At 40.5% G+C, this 24,068-nt stretch overlaps 1 protein-coding gene across 7 annotated transcripts in view; it reads right to left on the reverse strand.

Annotated features, from left to right (window-relative positions):
• LOC117958898 (probable E3 ubiquitin-protein ligase HERC1) overlaps nucleotides 1–24,068 on the reverse strand; it is a 42,458-nt gene that overhangs the window by 17,659 nt on the left and 731 nt on the right. For 2 of the 7 annotated variants that reach the window (XM_034895609.1, XM_034895608.1), the window contains exons 2-42: nucleotides 20,852–21,854; nucleotides 19,332–19,427; nucleotides 19,043–19,225; nucleotides 18,714–18,926; nucleotides 18,286–18,384; nucleotides 18,055–18,151; nucleotides 17,794–17,937; nucleotides 16,770–16,897; nucleotides 16,437–16,581; nucleotides 16,089–16,260; nucleotides 15,732–15,866; nucleotides 15,479–15,644; nucleotides 15,096–15,221; nucleotides 14,412–14,636; nucleotides 13,769–13,921; nucleotides 13,531–13,663; nucleotides 12,823–13,026; nucleotides 12,420–12,641; nucleotides 11,873–12,046; nucleotides 11,527–11,641; nucleotides 11,272–11,389; nucleotides 10,808–11,006; nucleotides 10,321–10,615; nucleotides 10,174–10,222; nucleotides 10,052–10,097; nucleotides 8,883–9,136; nucleotides 8,548–8,745; nucleotides 8,235–8,355; nucleotides 7,862–8,102; nucleotides 7,563–7,729; nucleotides 7,253–7,405; nucleotides 7,038–7,135; nucleotides 6,810–6,905; nucleotides 5,552–5,719; nucleotides 5,219–5,458; nucleotides 5,044–5,127; nucleotides 4,566–4,791; nucleotides 3,365–3,659; nucleotides 2,306–3,018; nucleotides 1,364–1,568; nucleotides 504–673 (exon numbers count right to left, since the gene is read on the reverse strand). In XM_034895609.1, the coding sequence (XP_034751500.1) occupies nucleotides 504–673; nucleotides 1,364–1,568; nucleotides 2,306–3,018; nucleotides 3,365–3,659; nucleotides 4,566–4,791; nucleotides 5,044–5,127; nucleotides 5,219–5,458; nucleotides 5,552–5,719; nucleotides 6,810–6,905; nucleotides 7,038–7,135; nucleotides 7,253–7,405; nucleotides 7,563–7,729; nucleotides 7,862–8,102; nucleotides 8,235–8,355; nucleotides 8,548–8,745; nucleotides 8,883–9,136; nucleotides 10,052–10,097; nucleotides 10,174–10,222; nucleotides 10,321–10,615; nucleotides 10,808–11,006; nucleotides 11,272–11,389; nucleotides 11,527–11,641; nucleotides 11,873–12,046; nucleotides 12,420–12,641; nucleotides 12,823–13,026; nucleotides 13,531–13,663; nucleotides 13,769–13,921; nucleotides 14,412–14,636; nucleotides 15,096–15,221; nucleotides 15,479–15,644; nucleotides 15,732–15,866; nucleotides 16,089–16,260; nucleotides 16,437–16,581; nucleotides 16,770–16,897; nucleotides 17,794–17,937; nucleotides 18,055–18,151; nucleotides 18,286–18,384; nucleotides 18,714–18,926; nucleotides 19,043–19,225; nucleotides 19,332–19,427; nucleotides 20,852–21,823 (8,038 nt within the window). In that variant the 5' untranslated portion in view covers nucleotides 21,824–21,854. Of the gene's footprint in view, nucleotides 1–503; nucleotides 674–1,183; nucleotides 1,231–1,363; nucleotides 1,569–2,305; nucleotides 3,019–3,364; nucleotides 3,660–4,565; nucleotides 4,792–5,043; nucleotides 5,128–5,218; nucleotides 5,459–5,551; nucleotides 5,720–6,809; nucleotides 6,906–7,037; nucleotides 7,136–7,252; nucleotides 7,406–7,562; nucleotides 7,730–7,861; nucleotides 8,103–8,234; nucleotides 8,356–8,547; nucleotides 8,746–8,882; nucleotides 9,137–10,051; nucleotides 10,098–10,173; nucleotides 10,223–10,320; nucleotides 10,616–10,807; nucleotides 11,007–11,271; nucleotides 11,390–11,526; nucleotides 11,642–11,872; nucleotides 12,047–12,419; nucleotides 12,642–12,822; nucleotides 13,027–13,530; nucleotides 13,664–13,768; nucleotides 13,922–14,411; nucleotides 14,637–15,095; nucleotides 15,222–15,478; nucleotides 15,645–15,731; nucleotides 15,867–16,088; nucleotides 16,261–16,436; nucleotides 16,582–16,769; nucleotides 16,898–17,793; nucleotides 17,938–18,054; nucleotides 18,152–18,285; nucleotides 18,385–18,713; nucleotides 18,927–19,042; nucleotides 19,226–19,331; nucleotides 19,428–20,851; nucleotides 21,855–24,068 lie in introns of those variants that run through there. The other 5 variants (XM_034895611.1, XM_034895612.1, XM_034895615.1 and 2 more) reach the window with 4 other exon arrangements.

Raw genomic sequence — 24,068 nt, forward strand, 5'->3', positions numbered from 1 at the left:
TGTTTTATTTTTCCCTCCCCTAAGTTTTTGCTTTGCTTTATCAGTTTACAGACCACAAAAATCACAAAATAAAACAACACCAACATAACTGATGATGAAAAAAATGGTGCCATTCAAGCATGTGAGAGCACAAATTGTGTCATGCATGCATTTCATATTTTAAATATCATATCAGTCCAATTGCAAAGCAAAACACGTGCAATTAGCTTAACATATAAGACCATGCAAGAGAGTTTCCACTGAGTAATCATGAATCCACTCCTTTTAATATAACATTGAAATTATATTAGTAGCCTGTTTGAATATGAAGCCAGCATGGGGAAAAAGTTTGTTTAAAAATGAACTGACCTGCAGGACTGCAACAATTAGCAGAGCTATTCTCTTTAACACAGGATGTCCTTGGTCACTAATTTTAAATTAGGAGAGACATTTTTTTCTTTTCTTGTCTATGTATTGATGTCTGACAGCTTTTCCCCCATTAAAGTCTCTGCGCTTGTTCTTACCCAGGCTGCTTCTGGCCTGTGTGCTGCAGGGACCTGGTTCCATGAAGCTAGTCTGCTGCTCTGTAAAGGCATCGCAAGAAGCAGAGCTGGCCAGGCTGAAGCAAGGGTGCAGCACGGGGGGAGCGCTAACCAGGCCGGTAAGCGTGGGGAACCGAGTTAAGACCATGTGCCTGGAGGGAGTGAAGATAAAGTATATACAGTAATAACACAGTGCAAGTGGCGCTTCACTGCCAGTGTTCCGTCCTGACCAAATATTTGAGATATAATGTATCTAAGGGAATAAGGTGAGTGTTATTCAACCTGATTTTACATTTGGAGATGCCTAAACATTACAATAAACCAGGTATGTATCCTTATATCCAACATTGTGCTCAAGCCTGGTACTTGTTTTATTGACTCTCATTCACAGAAGCAGGCCCAGTACAATACGGAATTTGTACGATGAGTACTGTGCAGTACTATTCTTGTCAAAACTCTCCTCGCTGGAGGGCTTTGATTTGATTTACTGTTTAATTATGTAGCAAAGAGGTTGTTTTCTGCCGTGCTAAAGCAGGGATAATACTGACACTATGGTCAGCTGGCTGGGTTAGGAGAAGAACAAGAAAGCAGAACTGCAGCTGAGGTTACAGACAGTGCAGGCAAAATCCTCACTCTCTTTTTTCATTGTCATCCTAACTCACCCATTCCCTGGACTTCAGAAAAGCTGCTGCTGCCATGAGATACAGGTCTGTAGCAATCAGTAACAACATGAGGGTTGAAGATAACTCTAGTTATTGTGTTTGTGTGCATAGTATGAATTACTCAACCGTTAACAGTTAAATCAAATGAAATAATTCAAGATTAACCCATTATATACTCACTGGAGAAGGCTGATGGGAAAGAAAGGGTTGAAATTATCAAGGCCATCCGCCTGCAGGTGTGTTGGCAGAGAGGATGCCAAGTCAGTGTTAGAGGATGAGGCAGAGGCTCTGCTTGATTGGCCAAAGATGGCAGTGCCTTCTGAACCCGCGCTGTACAAGGACACGGAGCTGGAGGACTTAGAAATAGGCTGAGTGTGGCCAGATTCTGCATGACAAAGAGGAGAGGAAGTTTAGATCACACTCGGTACTTATTATTATACTATACTTTTTATGCAGTTTTTAAGTCTGTCAGTCCCACTCTCTAGTCTTTCAGGACAAGTCTGGTCAAAAGTCTTTATAAGCAAATTGCAAGCCATGATGCAAGTATTTTAAGGTTTGAATTGTGATTATTACAGTGTCGTATAATTTCAACATTTTTAAAGCTGTTTATAGTGATTTTTACCAAAGAACTAGAGCTGAAAAGATTAGTTGATCCACAGAAAGCAAAAGCGCTAATCTGACAATTGATTGTTCCACCTTCTTTAAGGTATTGAAGCTTTTGTTTGTCTTTAAATGAAATAATAAAATATTTGTGTTGTCTGCTGTCACCTTAGGCTCTGGGATATAGAGTTTGACATTTATTATCACTTAAGATGTTTTGTAGACCAAACAATTAAGAAAATTATCAACAAATTGTTAGTTGCAGTCCTAACTCTTTACAAGTCCTTTCACTGCAAAGGCCATAATGAAATAATCATGCTGTGTGGCTAAGCAAGACCTTCATGTCAATATCTTATTAATTCCGTAATAGTTTCCCAACTTTAGAAGTCCAAGTCCTTAGTCCTCGTCTTTGTAAGTCCAGCCTGACAAAAGTCAAGTTTCAAACCTACAGCTCTCTAACACAGTATAACAAGTTAAAATAACTACAAAAGTATCTGCAATCTTATTCATAAATCTAAATACCTTTGTGTTCTTTTTCCTCCTGCAGTCTGCTAAGGGCACCTTTGTAGATCATGATCTGAGCCCTTTCCAGGTCTACAAGAGACACGCCCTGTTTGATGGGGCAAGGCCTGACTGCCCACTTCACCATGCTCTGCACCACATACTGCAGCACCGATCTCAGCTCAGCACTCTCATCCCACTGTTTGCTGCTCGCCTTTGCCTGGTCAGGGTTTGGGCTAGACATCGGACTAATTGAGGAGTTGGGAGGGTATAGTTTAGGCACTAAGAGCAAATCTGACAGCTTCTCACAACTAAAAATGACAGTCAGGGATTTCAAAGCTCCAATAAGAAGGTATGAAACCCTAACTGCTCTCAGTTCATGTGCAAAAACATCCACTTTAGAGGTTTGGGATGTCTGGGAAGGTTGGGGAAAACAGGTCAACTCATGATGGTCACCGATCTTTGTGGCATCTTTGGTTGAGGAAGGTGATGGGAAGGGGTCTGGCTCGACCATCTCACTCTCTTCAATGTTCTCCTCTGAGTTTTCGCTTTTAGGGTTTGAGGCTGGATGAGCCCCCAGCCATCCCTGCTCCTCCAGCAGCCCCATCAAATAAATCAGGTCTAACAACACTGTGGGTTTGAGGCGTCCAAGTGGGGTGACATCGCAGCAGGATATGTCACAGGGCTCCAATGAGATGATCGGCGTGTCGCTGGGTGACCAAGAATTCATGGAGCTTAGTTATTGGAAAGGATGGGAGGAACCCACAGATACAGCATGGAGTGACACCAGGATGGATTCAACAGAGGGTTAATGGATTTAAGAATGAGGAAAAAGCAAGAAGAAAGTAAGATCAGGGGGGCAAATGATGGAAATAAAGATGTTAGACAGATTGCAGAGGAGGAAAAATAAAGACTAACAGAAAATAATTACACACAGTAATAAACATGCTGAAAGGACCAAGACAAGAAAATTATAAGAATTGTTTAATGGAAGTTAATGAGACTCATCGTTTAAGAAACATATGCAAAAATATATCATAAATAATTTGGCATATATATGCCAATATTTTTTTGTAATACCTGACAGAGAGATCCGCCTCCTCCCACTGAAGCTTGGCCAGGGAGCTTCCTTCTTTCAGGACTCCCAGCAGAATGGCCCTGCGCCCACTGGGCTTGTGCAGGCACAGACCTCCAGCACGGAGACCACTGTCCACTCCTCCAATCAGAGCCAGTACCGGCCACACTTCAGTGCAAAGTGCAGCTAGCTTGGCCTCTGAGAGGGGCCGCCGATGTGCCAACAATTCCCCTGTGTCATCAACAGCAACGTCTGGGTCTCTTTCATTCTCTTTCTTCTCAAAGTGTGTGGGACTAAGGCCTGTAGAAGAATGTGAGACAGTAAGAACAAATCAAAGTGTAATTTTATATGAATAAAATGCTTTATAAGGATGGTACATTTTTATAAATATGTTACGTCATTCATTGCCTTTGATATTGATTTTCAAATACTAGATACTCAACAGCGGTCAGATGCTCAAGCCGAAGATCAAACACTGCTTGTTTTCATCCAGCTGTTTGTAACACCAGCTGTCCATTGCTAGGTGCACTGTAGCCAATTTGTGATTGACAGGGATCGCTAATTTCATTTTAGTTTCACATAATTAAAAGATAATGTGAAGCTGAGTGAATTAAACCAACCTCAGGGTGTATAGTGTTTCTATTGTAATAGACAGGCCAGTCTTAAGGGAGTAATATTACACAAACCTGACTCTCAAGTAAGTTCATTCAAGCCTGGCGAATTTAGGTGGCTGCACTACAGAGTAACCCGAAGAATTGAAGTGTAAACTGCCAGAATGGCCAGCAACTCTTAATTTAGCATTAGCAGGATCAAAATACCTAGCAGTACCTAGCAGGTCAGGTATAGGCTCTCTCCTGGGACAAGTACATCTGAACAATAAGGGTGCAAATTGAAAAGAATGGCCTAAGAAGTTAAGACAATGAGGCGCAACTTCCTTGGTTTGAATCAGGTCGGAGACCTTTGTTGCTTCTCTCTCTCCCTCTTTTCCTGTCATCTGTCCATTATCACTATTTAAAAAATAATGCAGCGGTGCATGTCTAAGAATAATTGTTGTTTGTAAAAATAATATTCAGAAACTAATAAGGGACATTATTATTTGTACCTAATGGTTGAAGATATAAAAGATTCCTGTGCTAGCAACGTTTATAAAATTAAACCAAAGCAAGGTCTAATAACAAAGTGCAGTCGAAACATGCCGTTTCTGACCTGGATTGAAGCTTCCTAAGTCATCTTCTTTCAGCAGGGGACCAATGAGCTCCAGGTGGGTGTGGATGTGTTGGTTGATGTGCGAGGCCCACTGGTCACATTGATGGAGCCGACGGAGAAGGTGCACCGTTGACTCCAGCAGCACCGTGGTCCGAGGACTGCAGAGAGGCTCCCCGGGAAGAAGATTACTGGGCATGCCTCGCATCTGGAGGTCACGTAGTGCCACCTGTGAGAAATACAGAAGCACAATTTTGTTGCACCACAAAATGCACCTAAAATAAAATCTATGTGAAATTTCAAGATATTTCCTGGAATAGCCAAGAAAACTCATCTTCCTTTGCTTTACACATTCACGCTGCAGTCATTTCACTGTAAACCTAACTAAAATGTTTAGGGGAAAAAATACACCAATACCTACACAGGATTCAAAGATGGGAAGTAATTGCCTATAGTACAGTATGTACAGTATATCAAGTACCTTCTCTCCAGGATTACTGCTGTAGAACAACACACAGGGGTAAAGTTCAGAGGCAACCACACCTTCAAAAGCCAACTTTGGCTCCTAGCAGAAAAACACAAAGACGCAGAGATTGCGGAAAAACAGGCAAAAAGACTAAAATCCCTGAATACTGATTGTGAACATTTGGTCAGACCTTGTCATTCTTAGCAAATGATATGGTGTGAGCCTCCATGTCCAGGATACAGGTGATGGTGTCACCCTGGGTAAATGAAGGAAGTGTGCGGACCAGTTCCCCCCCATGGTACAGGTTGCCACTATAGGCACGATACAGCCACATGTCACTGGTGGTGTGATGGTTGTGATCTCTGATTGGCCAGCGTGACACGCCAATACATGTTCCCTCATTGCCTCTATTTTCTTTGGTAATGTAGAACTGAGGAGAGACGTTTTGGTCAGTTTGTTTAACATGTTCTCTCAACACATTTCAGTTACATTTCTTTTTCTTTATGTAATTATGAGTCCCTACCTTCCAAATAAAACAGCCAGATGTGATGGCAGTGGTTGCCAAGCCGTAACCTTTCCCTCCTGAGCCATGAGATAGGATGTTCCCACTCTCCAAAGAACAACAGATTATCTTGTGTGGGTCAAAGGAAAAATCTCCAATGGGAATACATTCATCATGGCTGCCAGGGTTCTGCAAAGAATGATATTGGGGGGGGAGCACAGTTAACCAGCAATGTTCATCAACTGAATAAATAAATAAATAAATAAATAAATACATGTTGCAAGGTGTAATAGAAATGGGTAAATGTACATAAAATAGAAACATAAAGTCATACAACGACATGACACTTTGTGATTAACTATGAAATACAGAGATCATTAAATTCACAATAAATGTGTTATTTTCCTGTCCTCTGCCACCTCTCATTCCATCCCCACCATGGAGAACAGGCCCATCTGTTCTATCAAGAAGCCCTGCTGTTTTCAATTTCATTACTGCCAGGAGTGATTTTCACTTCTTTTTAAACACAGCATTGTCTGAGTCTTAGATTACTGCATTCATTCACAATTGTCAAAAGAAAACATCAACTCCTTTTCTGACATTGTTATGAGTGTTATGATGAGGCTGATTATTTGGAAACGTTTTGATCAAATTGTGTATAAGCTGAGACAGTCTTTTTTTTTATAAAAAAAGGAACAAAACGCTTAGGCTAGCAATTTATTTATACCTTAAAATGGCGCTTGCAATAATTTATTAAAATCAAATAAACAGGATGACTTAATAGGAACACACAACTTAATTTAAAGGATTTTCAGTGGAGCATTTTGTGAAATTTTAGAAAGTTTAGAGTTGCAATAGCACAAACCTTCAAAATGTTAACTATAAATAGTTTGTAAAACAGATACCTCATGAAAAAAGAGATTTACTGCCCTATTATTTATGTAGAGTACATTGGGCAACTAACCAATTTTTGCCACATTTTGTTTTTTAGACAGCAGATCTATAGCTACAATGTGAGTAAACACTTAACACGTAGGGAGATCATTAGGCAAGACACGTCATAGAACTTTAAGGACAATGTGTTTTGAATTATAACACACTGAAATTATACTTCCTATATAGCAGTATTATATAGCAGGAGGTATAGTATAGTGAGAAGTACACAAGTCTAAGTACATAGTATTATTATTTTTTTTTTAAACTTATGAACCAATGGAGATCAGTTCATAGCAGGGAATCTAGAAGCATTTTCCATATCTATGTAGTACAAATGTATTACCCCCTTTTCTTTTTCAGCCATCTCCTCGTGGTTCTTCTCAGCCAGTGGTTCCTTCCACATATAAACAGACATGAGCTGAAAGAGCTGTTTTACAATCTACGAGAAAAAAGAGAAAAGGAATAGATGTAATGGATAACGCCTTCATTATCACATTTACAGTTTCAAACTCAAATGTTGAATGCATTAATATCTTCACTTGCATGTTGCATTTTCTATTTTACATCATACCTGTTGAATTTGAACAGTTTCAGAACAAGCGGGTAACAGTCTTTCTAAAACATGGAAGGCCAAAAGCTTAGTGCGAAGGTTCTGGAAGCATGGAGATCCTAAAAGAGGATGGTAGAGGGGAACAGGGAATTAAAAAGAAAAAGTAAACTGTTCTATACTGTAACCATAATTAATTAAATTAAATTAAATTAAATTATTGTTTCAAATAGTCTTACCTGAAGAGCACTTGTGTGAAATTATTGTCAAGAGTGGATCACTCCATTTGACAAAAGTAGAAAGCCTTTTCATTACTCTTAATGACAGTACACGCCTCAGAAACACCAAGAAATCTGCAAGCTGAGATTCAACCACTTTGCTGCTTTCCACTCCTAAAACATCAAAACAAAAGGAAAACTGTACTCAAAAACAAATGGGCTATTACAAAAGGACTTACAAAAGCAAAATCTGTCCTTAAAAAACATATTTCAATGTGCTATCTGTAAGAAAATACTTCTGTGAAGTTTAAAAGGGCTAAATATGCAACACCAATTTGATTTGCGCTCTTGCTGCTGGAGTCCAGATCTGTTCTCTCAGCTGTTCCTCTCTCTGCTATCTGCTGTTGGTGGAAAGTATACACGATATTTTGTAGCTGCTCACACATGACTTCCATCAGAGCATGGGATATATCCATAGGCAGCAAATCCTCACAGGAGCTGGGAGCACAGGATAATTTGTTATGTAAATGTAAACACTAAAGTATATTTTCAGTTCTCAATTAATCAAAATAACTGGAGAAGAACTAATGCAAACTTTGTTGCAGCTGTTTAGAGTCTCTTTATTCTCACCTTGCAGCCACAGTCAATATCTGAAGCAGGCGGGCACAAGCTAGTCTAACAGCCCCACTTAGCAGCATGGACCCAGATTTGGGGGCTGCAAACCAACCCTGGTTCATCAGTGCACAGCTGTTGTTGGTCAGCATGGGAAGAATTTCCAGGATGCCACATTTGATGACCAACACCAAGTCCGCTGGTTGGTAGCAGAAATTTAATGCAAACATTGTAGCTAGGAGAAGGTGCTGGCAGGAACCTGGGTATAATCGAGACATCATCTTAATTACACGCAAAATAAAAATAAAAACTGCTGCAACAGAAAGTTGAACAAGGAAGTGCCAACGAAAGCATACTTTGTTAAAGACATGTGAAACATTAATGAACAAACCTGGATGTTCTCTTTCCAACAGGAATCTCTGTTTGAGGACACGCACTACCTGCTGGTAGAACATGTGGGCTGCGGATTGTAGTTCTCTTTGCGTATCCAGAGAAGCTGAATGCGTACCAGACTGGATTAGGATAAAAGGGATTGGAGGGTAATTTATACAAGAAAATGGTAATGTAGAACAAACATACCAAATTAATACAATATTCAGAGATTCTCCTCTCCCAATCTGGCTTGAATTAAATATTCATTCATGTCTTTACAGCTTTCATAAACATCTACACAAACATTGTTCTAGCATGATTACAAGATGTACCATGTAATGCTGCATCTCATAATTAGCTCCAGAGTGACAGCCAATTATTTGCGTTCCCAAAGCAAAGCATCCTGAGAGGAACTGAAGCTGCACGGACTGCAACAATGCAGGAAACCGAGGGGAGACAGTGAACCCACTGCTCTTTTCCTCGCTCTTAGACAGGAAGGATGACATGTGACACAAGGCCTCCAGACGCAGCTGAACACAACAAAGGGAATAGTTAGTAGTCAGTTCAGAACTTTTAAATGCCCCATGTTACGGGGTATTCTAATTCTTCAGCTGTAATAATTAACAATGTGCTTACAATATTGTGTAAAAGAGAAAAAGCTTATTACCTCAGCCCTCTGTTGCTGCTGGAGTATAGCACAAGTAATGGCCTTCGGATCTGCTTGACTAGAAGTCTGTCCACCCGGCAATGTTGGTGAGGGGGATGACACGTGGGTTAGGCCTCCACAGACAAAGTGGAACACCTGGTTAAGAATAGGCAACGTGTTGTTGCCATAGTGGGACATATTGGTGGTCGGGCTAATACACTGCCGCAGGCGATCCCAAGCGTCTTTCATGATGCCCAGAGAACACAGAGGTAAGCCTGGAACAAACAGACCTGAAGAATAAAGGCCAGTACTCTTTTCTGATATTAACTTCCAACACCTCTTACAGAGTTAATCATTCAATTTTAATTTCTGTATAAAAACAAACTTGGTGTGTTAATTTTTCTAACTGATAAAAATGAATCACATTAACGTCCAACCAAGTTGTGCGCAGAGCAGAAAGTACAAGATAATTGAAAAATGTTTATCTACATGCATTCATTCCGTCATGCTACAGTACGTTCCCCTGTAATAACTCAGACTTGAATTGCAACAATCTGTGCTGACCCAAAGAAACAACTCTAAGTTCAGTACACAATAAGACAATTCAAAAATGAACAGTACTGACACAATATTAAGAGTAATATTGGGACATTTTGGGAAATAAGTTTCTTCGCTTTCTTGGCAGGCTAGAGCCAGGCCTACCTGTTTCTCCCTTTTCCCAGTCCTTATGCTGATCTCATGGGTTGCTGACTGTAGCCCTATATAGTGGGTCTCAAAAGTTTGGGCACCCCAGGTAAAAATATTTATAATTGTGTATAAAGAAGCGAAGGAAAGATGGAAAAATCTCCAAAAGGCATCAAATGACAGATTAGATATTCATATAATATGTCACAAAAAGTTAGATTTTATTTCCATCATTTACACTTTCAAAATAACAGAAAACAAAAAAATGGCGTCTGCAAAAGTTTTTCCATCTTTTCTTGGCTTTTTTATGCACATTCATACAAATTTTTACCTGGGGTGCCCAAACTTTCGAGCCCTACTAAACATAGCACACAGATAAGAGAGTGGTATTGATCTTCTCATCTAATTCTCTGCTAAACTGTTCAATGCATGGCTGTAAGGTAAGATTTATCTGTTAAAAATGCCTTAATTGAAAAAATATTAAGGAGTATACATATTCCACCTACCCATTTTATTCTTGGAAGATCCCAATGAGTGTTTGGATTGGTCAGACTAAGTAAGACAGAGACAATACATTAGCACTGATAAAGAGGCATGGGGCCAAATCTTGATAAAGTATGAGACTCACCTGTTTTCGGTCATCAGCAGCCATCATTAGGAATTCTGTTGTTGATTTCCTAAAAGTGAGATAATGCAGACGGTTAGTGCAGAATTCACAACTGCATTTAAAAGCAAACATACCATAACACACATGGCTGCCTAACACAAAATCTACCTTGCTCCAGTAGCCTGACTGTTCTCATTTTCGCTGGGTTCCACACAAGCAGGCCTGACCCCCAGCAGGAGGAAGAGACAGCGTGACACCACCAGATGGCAGGCATCAGGGAAGCCTAAGCTTTCCTCAGATTCCCTTTGCTTCTCCCACTGCTGCTTGGGATCCAGCTCCCTCTCTGGGCTGACTGGGCTCTCCATGCTGCTGGGGAGGGTGGAAGTGCCAAAGGATTCATACACTGTCACGTTCTGCTGTACATTCATTGCCTCCCGGGTGGCCATGAACGATTCTAGGACTTCTGCAGAAACAGAAAAGTCATGTGAGGATCAGATGGGCCGTAATGATGATAATGAGTTGTGTGTGTGTATGTGTGTTTGTGTGTGTGTGTGTGTGTGTGTGTGTGTGTTTTTGTCTGGGTCTGTCTACCTTTAAGATACAAGAAAACATAATATCTGGAGAAAGGGCAGACATAGAGATATACATTTCTAACCTGACAGGTACATACGACTGTTTCCAAAGGTCTCCTCCTCTGCAACCTCTTCATGGTTGTGGTTTGCTGTGGGGGGTGGGGGCACCTGCACCTCCTGGCTGCACTGACCTAACTGCTGCTCAGGATGCTTTCCCTCCTGCAGCACTGAGGTTCCCGGCTCTTGTCTGTCTGCATCGGGACTTTGGGGAGATTGAGCGGTCTGGAATACAATACAAGTGTTAGATACACCTGCGTTCTTCTTTCTTTTTTTTTTCTTTTTTTTTTTTAAAATCTGATTATCTGAGTCCTTTTTAAATATGGAGGAAAAATAAACCGTTTCCCTATAATATTGACAGAACAATTATTAAACTATACATTGTTTATGAATCCCTCTGCTTTGTTCTATAATTGTTTAACTTTGTCAAAAATAATGGCGTTGCATAATGTTTGGTTCTGACAAAGTGGAGTCATTTAAGTAATGGTACCTGTTTGACTGCAGTCTGGACCTGTGACATCCTTGGCAAGTTTTTATGGGCCAACAGAGTGCTTCTGATTTTATAAACCGCTTCATAGACGTCTAATAGCGTCTCACAGGGCTCATATCTGGCTCAAGGTAGGTGGATAAATAAAGTAGGTGATTAGCATTGCTCTTCATTACAGTATGAATCTTACATAATTTCATTTTATTTTTGTATGCGCAGGAACAGGCATTTCAGTTATATTAAATTTGTGTTACTGACCTGTCCTGCCAACAGGCCTCATTCTGCAGTCCAGTGTGTTTCAGAAGAGCAGCCAGACTGCAGCGACAGACAGTCTGCAGCAAACAGTCGCCAGAAAAGCCTCCACTCTCCCATTCTGCTCTCACAGCAAAACAACACAGCTCAATTACAACAAAGTCACACACAAAAAAAAGACCAAACCTGAGGACCAGAATTTAATATACTGTGTATATGGGATGTAATATGCAGCCATTATCACAGCAAGTACATGCATACAGATGCATATTCATAAAATATTACTTATAATTTACATTATACACTTTAAACCACAGGCATACACACAAACAAACATGTGAAATCGCATTACCTTTGCTGTGAGCATACTCCTCCATATTTCGCCACAGGCCACCTGCAGGTCCTCTGGAGGTTCCCAGGGCCAGTTCCAGTAAAGTACTGGTTTCCTCATTCAGACTGAGCTCTGCCAGCCTGGTATCACTACTGCCCAGCAGCACCACCTCAGTCAGCCATGGCATGCTCGATTCTGACGGACAAACAACCATATGGGACAAAGGACAAGTGAACAGATTATTTCCTCATTGCATAAGGTGCCCTTCAGTATTTATACATTATGAGGTACCCCTTCAATCTATCCCTGTGTTTTCTGTCTATATCTACTTTCAACTCCCTAACAGACAACAACAAAACATAAACATCACTCATTAGTAGTTTCCCTTACATCCTTTTTGCCAGTTGGCAAACAATGTGGTTTAATTATTAGTGGCCCCACACAGAATGTGGACACATTGGTGCAACATTATTCTGGGGATGAACATTGCATGCATTTGGTAACTATTTGCCAACACATTACATTGGCACATATGAAAGCATGAAGAGCAAGCAGTATGTTTTCCTACCCAGCTGTTCAAAATCCATCTCAAGCCCATTCCTGAGGAGGACATTTGATAGCCAGAACTCTGACGTTTTCTCCTGGAGTGAGGGCGGCGGCCCTTGCAGCATACCACCAAGGCAACGGCCGACTGCCAATGCAACAGACCGTTCTAGGTCCAACAGCCAGACCCACTTGCACTCCTCCTCCTGTTGCTGCTGTCCAAAGCATGTGTTTTCTTGACTTTTATCTGTAAGGAAGATCCCTTCTTATTGTTAAACCTTTCTATATTTTATCCTGTAAGAAGAATCTTTAGGATAAAAAATGTGACATCCTTTCAATTTAAAAATAAACCTGTGACACTGATGTTACAGTACCACTAACAACAACAATAAATCAATGGGTCAAGCGTTAATCAAACTTCCACTGACCAAAACAGGTTTTCTGAGCCTCTATCCCCAGTTCTTGTTGCTCCAGGAAGCCTTTCTCTGGCAGCAACCTGTTGAAATCATTGAGTTGTTCCAACAATGCCAGTAAATGGCTCAGGAGGGGTTGAACTGTGCCCAGGGGCAGCAGCAACAAGGAGTACATTACTTGGCACAGCAGGCCGCCAGCCACTGAGTTGTACAACACCACTGGGACAAGGGTTAAGACGAGAGATGGGGATTAGAGTGACTGATAAAAAGAACTGAGAAATACAGACAGATATATAAGGAAAGTAGAAGACTAAACCATGGATTTTAAGATATGTTTGTTGAATGTGTACATGTGCTTGTCCTCAGACCGACTAACACCTTAGAGTTGACTGACACAGCTTTTACATTACATTACATATAATTTAGCTGACGCTTTTGTCCAAAGCGACTTACAATTGCTATATACAGTGTGTCAGAGGTTACACGCCTTTGAAGCAACTAGGGGTTAAGTTTCTTGCTCAGGGACACATGTATAGATATATTTTTGAAACTTCCTTCCACTGGTCATTACATAATAAAAAAGAAAGAATTATCAAGGATATCAAGTTATTTTAATTGTATTTTGTTAATTAAAGCACTCTGTGCATAAGAACAGAAAATGTGTGGGACAGTAGAGTAACTGGGCTATCACAACACTCACTTCTTAACAGACATTATCCTTACCGTGCAGTTTCTTGATTAGTTGTTTATCCAGGGAACTCTCCTTCAACAGTTTGGTGGATCTCTGGAGTGTTTCAGCAGCACAGGGAAGAAGCAGGTAAAGATGCTCACGCAGCAGCTTGACACTGCTGTCATCCTACAGAACAGCAGAATTGTGTGAGCATAAATGCAACTTTATGACTACAGAGCTCTAGGTAACACATCAGTTATAATAAATAAATATATGTGAATAGGGGTGTACCTCAGGGCTGGAATGGATGTAGCAATGGCCAAGCAGGTGTCTGTGAAGTCCAGACAGCAGCTGATGGAAGTGACAGGGAGGATCAGTGTGTCCCTGGCTATCACTTGATAGCTGCTTGTCACTGTTTTTCTCTAGTTCCCCAAATGCCCTTTCCTGAGTGAATACAAAAAAATTAACAGAAAACAACATCAACTCTAATTCAGTGATATCCAGACACTAGATGGGTACACCAGAGAGCGCAGACCTTTGCCAGCACATGACATATCCACAAATTCCTGTGATTGCAGCACAAATGTCTCTTACAAGGTTGAAGAAAGTGACAAATAATTTGACTATGTGCCTGGTGGCATATGCTCCAAAATGTAATGGGTTCTTCCTTGGCTCATGCTACACCCTTCCACCAAATTTCATGAAAACCAGGTCTGTAGTTTTTCCATAATCCTGCTAACAAACAAAAAAAACAAAAAGACAAACCTGAAAACGTAACGTAACCTCCTTAATGGAGGTGAAAATAGGAACATTTGTGAAAACAGTTAACCCAATTTAACAGAGAAAACAATGCACTACATTTTCCTAAAAGTTAAAGCGTAAATGTATCCCACTTTGACACACATACAAATGCACAGGGTGGTCCGTTCCATACCGTGTAAAAGCCTATGCTGAGGAGCAGGGTTCTGAGCAGCACCTCTGCTAAGTGCAGAGGGTCGTACGCCAAAACAGAGCTGGATGTGGAGGGTGGGCCGACAGACATAGCGGGTGTCAAAGGGGGTACCAGGGCTGTCACCTCCCCAAAATTGCTGTAACCTAGTAGAGAAGCTATATGGCTCTGATCCTGAAGGCTGCTGAGGACCATGTCTAACTGCAGACGCTTTGAAAGATACAGAGGAAAGAAGAAAAGAAAATTGTTTGTTATTTGATCATTTAAATGTGAGGTTTCCAGAGCCTCTCTGTGTAGAAGAGGTTCTTTTTTCTCTCACAAAATTCAATTCTTTAACACATATTGCCTAGCAACGCTCCAAGTTGGAGCTGTCATTTGGACAAACACGGTGTTTGCTAGCTTTATCCATGCATTTTATAGCCAACTATGCAGATCAGAGTTATACTGAAAATGAGAAAAAGCCATGCAGCAAAGGAAAAAAACATGTTCAGCAAAGTAGTTTGAATGTAATTGTATAAGTGTGTTCTGTATTTACGCCAACAATTTCTATAAAAAAACATTCCTGCCTGATAATGTATTGAAGCACAAATGCACGAAAAACACATTTGGTCATAATAACCAGCACTACTATAGGCAATGTTTAAAATGGCACAAAATAGCTCTAATTACCTGTCCTTTGGAGAGGACATTCAAGCTCTGAGGGCCCTGAGGAAGGAGGGACAGAAGCAGTTCTGTCCTTTCCCTTAGTGGAGGAAGTAGCAGGGATGCACCAATGGACAGTGTGTTCAAAACGGCCTAAGGATGGAAAGAAATGTCAACACAACATGGGAAGACACTTGGATATAAATGTTTAACATTTACTGCAAGCTATAAATATTATAACATTATATATACAGTCTCTAACAACCCACTTCACAATTTAATTTAGACAGAAAACATTTCTTAATATCTTGCTTGTTACAGCTGCAGACAACAATAACAAGTCCTCATGTCATAAAACTGCATAAGCATATAATGAAAATAATCTAGTTAGAGACAGACTGTTAGTTTACCTGTTGTATGGAGTCTGGCATATTGGTATCTATAAGCCGGAAGAGAAGGTTTCTGAGGGGCCTGCCCTGAGCCCCCAAAACCATGGCACCAGTGCCCCCAGCATGAGCCAAGGACAAGTGGATGGACAACAGCTTCATGCACAGCAAAAGAAACTGATGGTGGTCCCTGAGTAATGCATGCAGAGAGCATTAGGAGTTATTTTTTAAAACAGCAAAGGAACATTTAGCGTGCTGTGTTTATTCAATTTCATACCTTTTAGATAAGAATGGGGCAGGGGGTGTGTCATCCCCGATGCCATCACAGTAACTTTCTAAGAAGTTACGTAGGTAGGTGAATGTGCTCTCTTCCAAATCAACACAAAAAGGCCTGTGCCACGCTACCAGTTGCCTGAAAAAGACAGAGTCACTAAACGTATAAACGTGTCAGAAATAAGAACACAGAACCACAGATTTGACAGAGGATAAGAAAACAACAGGGCAGCAGTATAAAACAATGCTGACCACTCAATGGAAATGTTGCAACATAGAGAAAACATTCTGATGTATTTGGTGTAATCACTTAGGTGAATGGTATATATCTTTGCTAAAATCAAGGAAACCCAACCTTTACCTGTCAGTTGGAACTGCGGTCCAAGCTAGGCTGTGAGAAGTGCCAGCAGTAATTTGCTGGATCGATACCCCCTCTAGACCAATGACCTTCTTGGGTTTGGTAATTGGTGTTGAAGTGTGGCCTTGCCCACACTGACCCATGGTGTTGTTCCCCCAGGCATACACTTCATTCTCTGATGAAAGCGGAACATTTCAGTCGGAGCACATTAACACTTTTAATATCCCATTAAAAAGAACTATTAAAAATGATCTTTTTTTTACCCAAATTAAAAAAAAAAAATTCTGAAAACAAGGTTGTTCTTTACACTAATCATCTGAAGAACTGAATAAACTGTTGTAAGTCTCTTACCGTGTGTCAGAGCCAGACAGTGGCTGTCTCCACAGGATATATCAATGATCTTGGTGATACTCAGGTCTTCTATGAACCTAGGTCTCAGAGAGGTTGTCTCAGAGGAACCACATCCTAAACATGAGCCACAGCCCCATGCAAACACCTAAAAAACACACAATATCAGTCTTTGTATTCAATCCTTGTATTTAGGATGTAAAAAAAAAAAATACATTGTTTGAACCTAACAGAAGCAGTTGTTAAGGAGAATATAGGAAAAAAACTCTTTCTACATTCTCCTTGTTGAAAGGTTTTATTTTGAGTTGAAAGTTGACCCACAATGCTGCATCTCACCTGTCCTGCAGAGGTAAGGGCCAGAGATGACTGGCTGCCAGCACACACTTTCCTGATGATGAATCCATGCAGGGCCTCTATCACCTTGGGGCGATACACACGATTGGTGTCTCCATGACCTAGTTTACCTGAAAAGGGTGAGTAATGTCATAGTACCAGCATTATTTCACACCAGCTCTCTTAAAGTGCCCATATTATGAAAAACACTTTTTCTGGGATTTGAGGTGTTATTTTGTGTTTCTGGTGCTTCTACACACATAAACTTGGGAAAAAATTATATCCATGCTGTTTTGAGTGAGATACATGTTTTGGTTAGTCTCCGGGTGATCTGCTCAAAATCTCCACAACTTTCTACGTAACTAGCCGAGATGAGGTGGCTAACCGTAGCATGCTAGCATGCTAGCTCGTTCTCAATGGCAAAACACTGCTACAACACACATTAGTTCACCATAACCTACAAAAGAACTACTAACATGTCCCTGTTCTGCAAGTATTTAGTACACAAGTACGTCCTCGTTTAGAAGTCTACCAGCTAATCCTGCCTTGTACTGACCAAATTTTGAAAACAGTAGCTAGCTGATGTTAACATTACCTAACTACCGAGCATTTGCGACTCCCAACTCCCAAGATAGTAAAGAAGTGAGATGTCAGTGAGATTTCACACTCTGAAGCTAAAATAGAAACCCAAACACACAATGTGAAAAGAGGATCTGCAGCAATGTGAAGTACAACCAAAATATGGTGGTTTTTGAAAATTAAATCAGATAAACCTATTCTGGTACAACCTAAAAATACAATTATGAACCTATAAATTAGCATAATACGGGTGCTTTAAGACAAACCAAAAAGGATAATACTATGGTCTTTAGGATTAAAAAAAAATGACATATTGGGTGTTATTTTTCAAGCATCTTTTATATTCTGTATAAAAATGAAAACCTCCCACTCAACGTGTGATTTACACCACTTAACACAAAACTGCATTATGGGTTTAAATCAAACTGTATGTAAACTTTCAACATACCATTGTCCCCTCCACCAAAGGACCACACAGTGCGTCCATCCTGCGCCACAGCAATGGTGTGGGAGCTGCCACAGGCCACCTGCCCAACACCACTAATGTCCTTCACCAGTGTGGGCATGTTCCGACTCTGACTGTCACTGTGACCTGCTCAGGGGAGAAACACAGGACAACAGAGTCTGTTGCTGACATACCAGAGGGGGGGAATCAATGGAATTGTTGAGACAAAACAAGCACAATCAACTTGAGAAATAAATGTTGTACCAAGTCTGCCAAAGTCGCCTTCTCCCCAGGTATAAAGCTCTCCATCATTTGTCACAGCAGCACTGTGTCTGTAGCCAGCAGACACACAAACAACGACCTGGCAGAGAAACCATAATACATGAAAGATTGTGTTAAATCACACGGCTTCTCAAATTCACATTTAAGAATAAATGTAGCTCTAAATTCCCCATCCATCTTTTTCCCAACAAGCAGTGTTTTCTGCGAGCTTACTTTGCCAAACAGTGGCCCTTGTATGATTTTGGGGTATTTCTGTGTAGCGCTGTTGCCATGGCCCAGTTTCCCATATTCTCCATCACCCCAGCTAAACACCTGAAAGAAATATTTTGAAAATTGAAAGAAGCTGAAGAATTGTATCTGTCGATTAAAATATCACTAACACCTACGGAAGAATTAGACCTAAAAAAAAAAGAAAAGAAAGTGTATATCACCAAATTTGTTGTTACTTTGACTGATTCTACACTGTTTTTTCACTGTCAAGAATTTACTGTTAAATAGTTCTTCAAAACGTTTGGGAGAAACACTTCTTTAAAGTATTTTGTGACAACAACAAAAAGAGTATTGAAAAAATCTCAATTTTTTTTTGTTGCAGATTTGTAAAATATATATATCAGTACAGTAGTTGTTTTATCATCATATACCTCTCCCTCTATAGTGATGGCCAAAGTGTGCCCATCGGAGCCCTTAGAGGAGGACACCTTCTTCATGTTCCTATGTGGCTCCAGCACAAGTTTCTTGGGCATGGACTGGTTGTTGGAGTCCCCTAGGCCAAGACGGCCATAGCTGCCTTTTCCACATGCTTTCACTGAACCATCTGCTGATACTGAAAATGTACAGTACTGGCCTGCCTCAATCTAAAGAAAAAAAAAGACATTGTGGATAAACGTAAGGACATGGGAAGAATAACATTATGGATTAATATTATTTTACATGGAAAGATGTAAGTCCTGTCCATATGGGTAGCCAATACCATTTGGGCATCACTGAAGCCCTGTGTGAGCTTTGGCAGCAGGATTTTCTCCAGAGTTCCCTCTGCTAGCTGGTGGCTGCTGTTGCTGCCCCACACATACACCATGACTGTGTCACTCTCTGAACCAGGAGCTGCTGTATCAGTGCTGCAGGAGCACAGGCAGTAGGATGCTAGGTTACAAATCTGCCAAAAGGGAGGAGGGTGAGGGCCATAAGGTTAGGTACTGAAAACTATAACAGTTCTAAAAAGTGCATGTATGTTTTAGTATGTGTCTTAACGCTTTCCTTACCTCCTCAAACAGGCAGAGAGCTGCCTGTGAGAGTCGACAAAGTCCATCTGCATCCTTCTTCAGCACCTGAGTGTTGACTGTGTCCCCACGGAAACCCTGAGGGGGGAGGGGATTTCTGCTTAGCCTTAACCAGTGTCTGATTTTACTAAAACCTATGACTCACTGTGTGTAAATATTATTCAGTTTCATTTCATTCCTAAATTGCCATTTCTATAAGCACATTCTTTCTAAACCAGAAGTATTAATCACAACACAAAAAGCCTCTTTTCCCAAGAACAGCCACATGTCACTGCATGATTTGGCAGCAGGCAAAATCCAGACAGACAAAGAGGGAAAATGTGAGATCCCAGTCCTTAGACGCAGATCTTAAATTTGTTTTATGTTGTATAATCCCTTTGGATTTTCTTTAGCTTTTGCAGAGCTCCAAATTATGTGTAGGACAGGCAAAATCAATCATGAGGTTTTAATGCAATTCCCAGCCCTTGTTGTCCTTTGTCCAGAAATATTACAAAGCTGATTAGCCTGCTAAAGATTAACTCTTTACGCACCCAGAGAGGGGGCAAGAAGAATGAATATAAAAAGGATGAATCTTAATCTTCATTTGCACACTAATGCATCACTCCAAGATTTATATGAGAAAGATACTCAAATTTAAAAAAAAAAAACATGCTGCTGGGTGGTACGTGGCAGTCAAGAGCAACTGTCCAGCTTTATCAGTATGTTCATAAATGTGCATGAAAGTTACCTCATAGAACTTGTAAAATAACCACAATACATTAATGTAAAACTACTTTTTACTGATAATAAAGTAAGAAAGCAGAAGAAACATAGACAATTTTAGATAGTTAGAGATGTCAATACATTCCTTCTGCAGTCTACTGTTTGCCTCTCTTAATAATGACTCCAAATTAGAGAACAAGTTCTTTTAATAATTAAAAATGTTGCCATGCAATCAGAACTGGGTTGATTACTCCAGGTTATCCCATGTCTTGAAAAATAATAAATCCAAATGAATGTGATGTCTGGACAAACTCATTTTAAATGAGCCTTGATAAATTAGTGTATAACACAGACACCAATGTAGAGCTGAGTGATATGAAGAAAACCAGATATCACAATATTTTTGACAAAATACCTCATTGTTGATATTGCAACGATATTGTAGGGTTGAGTTTTGGAGCTTTAACAAAATATCTCAACAATTAGATTTTAGATTAATTATGATCAATAATGTGGATATAATGACTAAGTGGTTGAAGGCAAATAATAGTTAGAAAAGTTTGGGACTTATCATATTACAATATCCAAAATCCAAGACAATATCTAGTCTTATTTCACAATGTCAGTATAATATCTATATAAATCACCCTGCCCTACACCAATGATGTTGGTGTAGGGCAGTAATAAAAGTAGGCATGTAATTACATTTAAACAGTAAAAGGAAGATTACTCCAAAAACATCAGAAAAGACCAGAAGGCAAAAACAGACAAAAAACAAAGGTCCAAATTTGAAAACATACCGAATATAGCTTCATTTGGAGAAGCGTTTGATGGATGACATCGAAGCCCACACCAGCTGGGTGCTGGGAGCTCAGTGAGGAGGAGGAAGACAGTGTAGAGGTGGATGAGGACACAGAAGCCGCCAAGGCTACCTCCACCCACTCCAGCAGAAACTTTAGAGAGCCTCTCTGCATGGCCAGACCAAGCAGTAGCTCCAGCGCTAACCTCCGACCGGTGGGGTCGGCCCCACCTGTCCCGCTGCTCACTGATGTTTTCTTCAGAAAGTCTGCCACCTGTGCCAGGCAGTCAAGCCCCACTGATGGGATCTTATTCTCATTGGCCAGAGATAGTGGTGGTAGAGAAGTCAGCACAGAGGACGCTGTGGCAAGCACGTCATTGCAAAGCACCGACTCCGGATGCACGGAGGCTGCGTATCTCCAGTTCTGCTGCAGCAACGAGAAGAGCAGACTTAAACCTGTCCTCACGCCCATTTCTATCAGAACATCTGTACCCGACTTGACTTTGGATGCTCCCCCTGGCAGGCAGGGCTCTGAGGCCAGCTCAAGTTGCCCACTTTCGGTGCCACTGTCTGTGGACTGGGAGGGCAGCTGCACACGAAATTTGTCATGGTATTTGCTGTGAAGTGCATAGTAGATCCTCTGGAGAACTACCAGCCTTTGGTGGAGGCCCAAGGTGTAGGAGGTTTGTGACAGCATCCGATGAGCCAGCCATCGTTGGCTGTGAAGCAAGGATGACAGGTACTCTTCCTTCTCCGCTGAGGCACTGGACTCGCACTCGAAGTCTGGCAGGTGTGGGCCGATGAGTTCTTGAACAGGTTGGGCCAGAGTCACCACTTCCTTGTTGTGAAGGAGCTTATTGTAGAGCACAGCAGCCCCATGCCTCCTGGCTGTCTGTACACTGTCTTCTGCTGCCCAGGAGCTATTGAAGTGCTCCTGCCACTTCCGCAACACATGGGTCTGACAAGGCACCATGTCTGGGCATTATCTACACTCTGATCTAGACCTGAAAAACAGAGGGAAAATGGGATTGAAAGAGTCCAATGTCAGATTTATAACATTCCCACATATCATTTCCACACACTTGATAAACATAATGAAATGTATTTTTATTTAATAATAATAATAATTTAATAATCTCTGTCATAAATTTACAAGCAACATTTGTCGCTAAAAAGCCTATGTTATAATGAGTTTTCCTGCCAAGTAAATTCAAGGAAAGGTGTCAGGTTTCTCCTTGAAGTTGGAACTTTTCCATCATAGAGTACATCCAGGCTAATGGCAAAGGCCCAGTGGGTATCACTGAAATAGGTCAGCTCAACCAATGATAACAGCTAAGCACCACACCCACACTAATGAGACGACTTTTATCCAACAAGCCGTTATGCTACACAATACAAAGGGATGGTTTATTTAATAGCACTGAATAGTAATTGTTTCTTATTATGGTCAGTCAATGAAATAACACTGCTTTGAGAGATTAGGCAGATGAATGATAACAATCTGATTCTTCTTCCAATTAATTCCTATTCTCAATGCAGATAACAAAGTCATTGTCATTCGTCTCCAAGTTTGTCAACTAATGTTTTGAAATACAATACCATGCGAAGACCAATGGAGCGCTACATAACCCCCAGTCTATCTGCATTTTTTGTCTGTTTTCTAAACAATTAGAGTGTGTTGCTGCTGTTGAGTGGAGATTATACAGTATTCACAGGAACAGATTTCCCGAAACAAAGAAATGCACACACCAGTGCAGATTGGGGTTTTTCCATCTTGCATTTTAGTAAGGATATTCATACGAGGTTTTGTGAAGTGGACTCAACCCCTTAAAAGTCATGCAATCCATAATGGAGGTTTAAAAAGTTAGGATTATTTCACTGTTTTTTTCTTACTTGCATATATCTGTGTCTTTGTTGCTTTTGTGTATGTGTGTATGTGTGTAATTTTGGGTTAGCACCTTGGGCCTGGAAAATGATATTTTGTTTTCAAACACCTACAATTGACAAAAAAACTATAAAACCAATTAAATCAGCTGTTGAATTGTACATAAACCTCAAAACACTTGGGTCATGGCTGAAACGCCTTCTATGATTAAAACTTGTACAAAAACCTGAACCAGTATGAGGGACAGAATGCTGGTTACAGGCTGCTAAACATGAGCATACCGCCACAGTCCACAGTCATCTCTCTTGCCTTGCTCGAGGCCTGTGGGGCTATACGGTTTCCACTCCGGACAAAAATAACAGCAAGCAGTGATATAGTAATGGGCTCCTCGGGTGAGACAACCACCAGCAAGCAACCACCAGCAATGTGGCGCAACCATCACTGATTACAAACTATCTGGACTTTAACTTTGTGCACACCTCTTAAGTTTCCCTCTCTCTTCCATCCAAACCGTCTGATACAGAGATATTTAATTAACAATGAAAACAGCCAGCTCTGAAAAGTCTTAACCCTCAGATATGTTGATTTAATATTGAGAATATAATGTGGAGATAAGCCTATATGTTTCTGCAGGACAGCTGGCGTCAATCTACAAGAGAGTAAACTCAGCTATTGCTTCCCTTTGATTCAAGTGGCTTAATCAAGGTGATTCAGGGGTTTGAAAGGCATTCAGAATAAACTGGAGGAAGTTGCAGGGCCAAAGTATGTACAGGTGGCTCTGTTGCCATGACAACCGTAACCACGATAAGCATTACGACAATGGATGCATTAATGGCTACTACAGTAATCGCGAACCTTGCTAATGTGTGTTCACCACAAGCTAGCCTGCTGTATGTACTGTAATTTCTGACGGCAATTTAATTATTCTTTATTAAACGTTGTGGACAGACAGACAATCAGCAGGTCGTTGACATTATGTTATCCTACACATTTAAAGATCCCAGTGTAAAAAAACAACAACATTAGCAAATGAAATATGAAAAAGTCAATCACGTATAAAACAGGTGTAAAAAGGTGTAACAAGAATAAAAGGTATCTAAACATTATAAACAATGACATCAATAAGTAACTTGGGGCTACGAAAAATATGTTAACTACTATTAGTAGTTTTTTGAATCCTCATATAAGAGTTAATGTCATTATAACTGCAAATTAAATTCGACCATGGTTTGTAAGTGACAATTCACCAACTAACGGTACAGGTATAAGATGTTTCGTGCAACTCAAAAGTGTATTACTATATTAGAATTTAGGGTTAATTTCTTTAGGCATT

This window comes from Etheostoma cragini, chromosome 16 (genome assembly GCF_013103735.1).
Source record: "Etheostoma cragini isolate CJK2018 chromosome 16, CSU_Ecrag_1.0, whole genome shotgun sequence".
NCBI lineage: Eukaryota > Metazoa > Chordata > Actinopteri > Perciformes > Percidae > Etheostoma > Etheostoma cragini.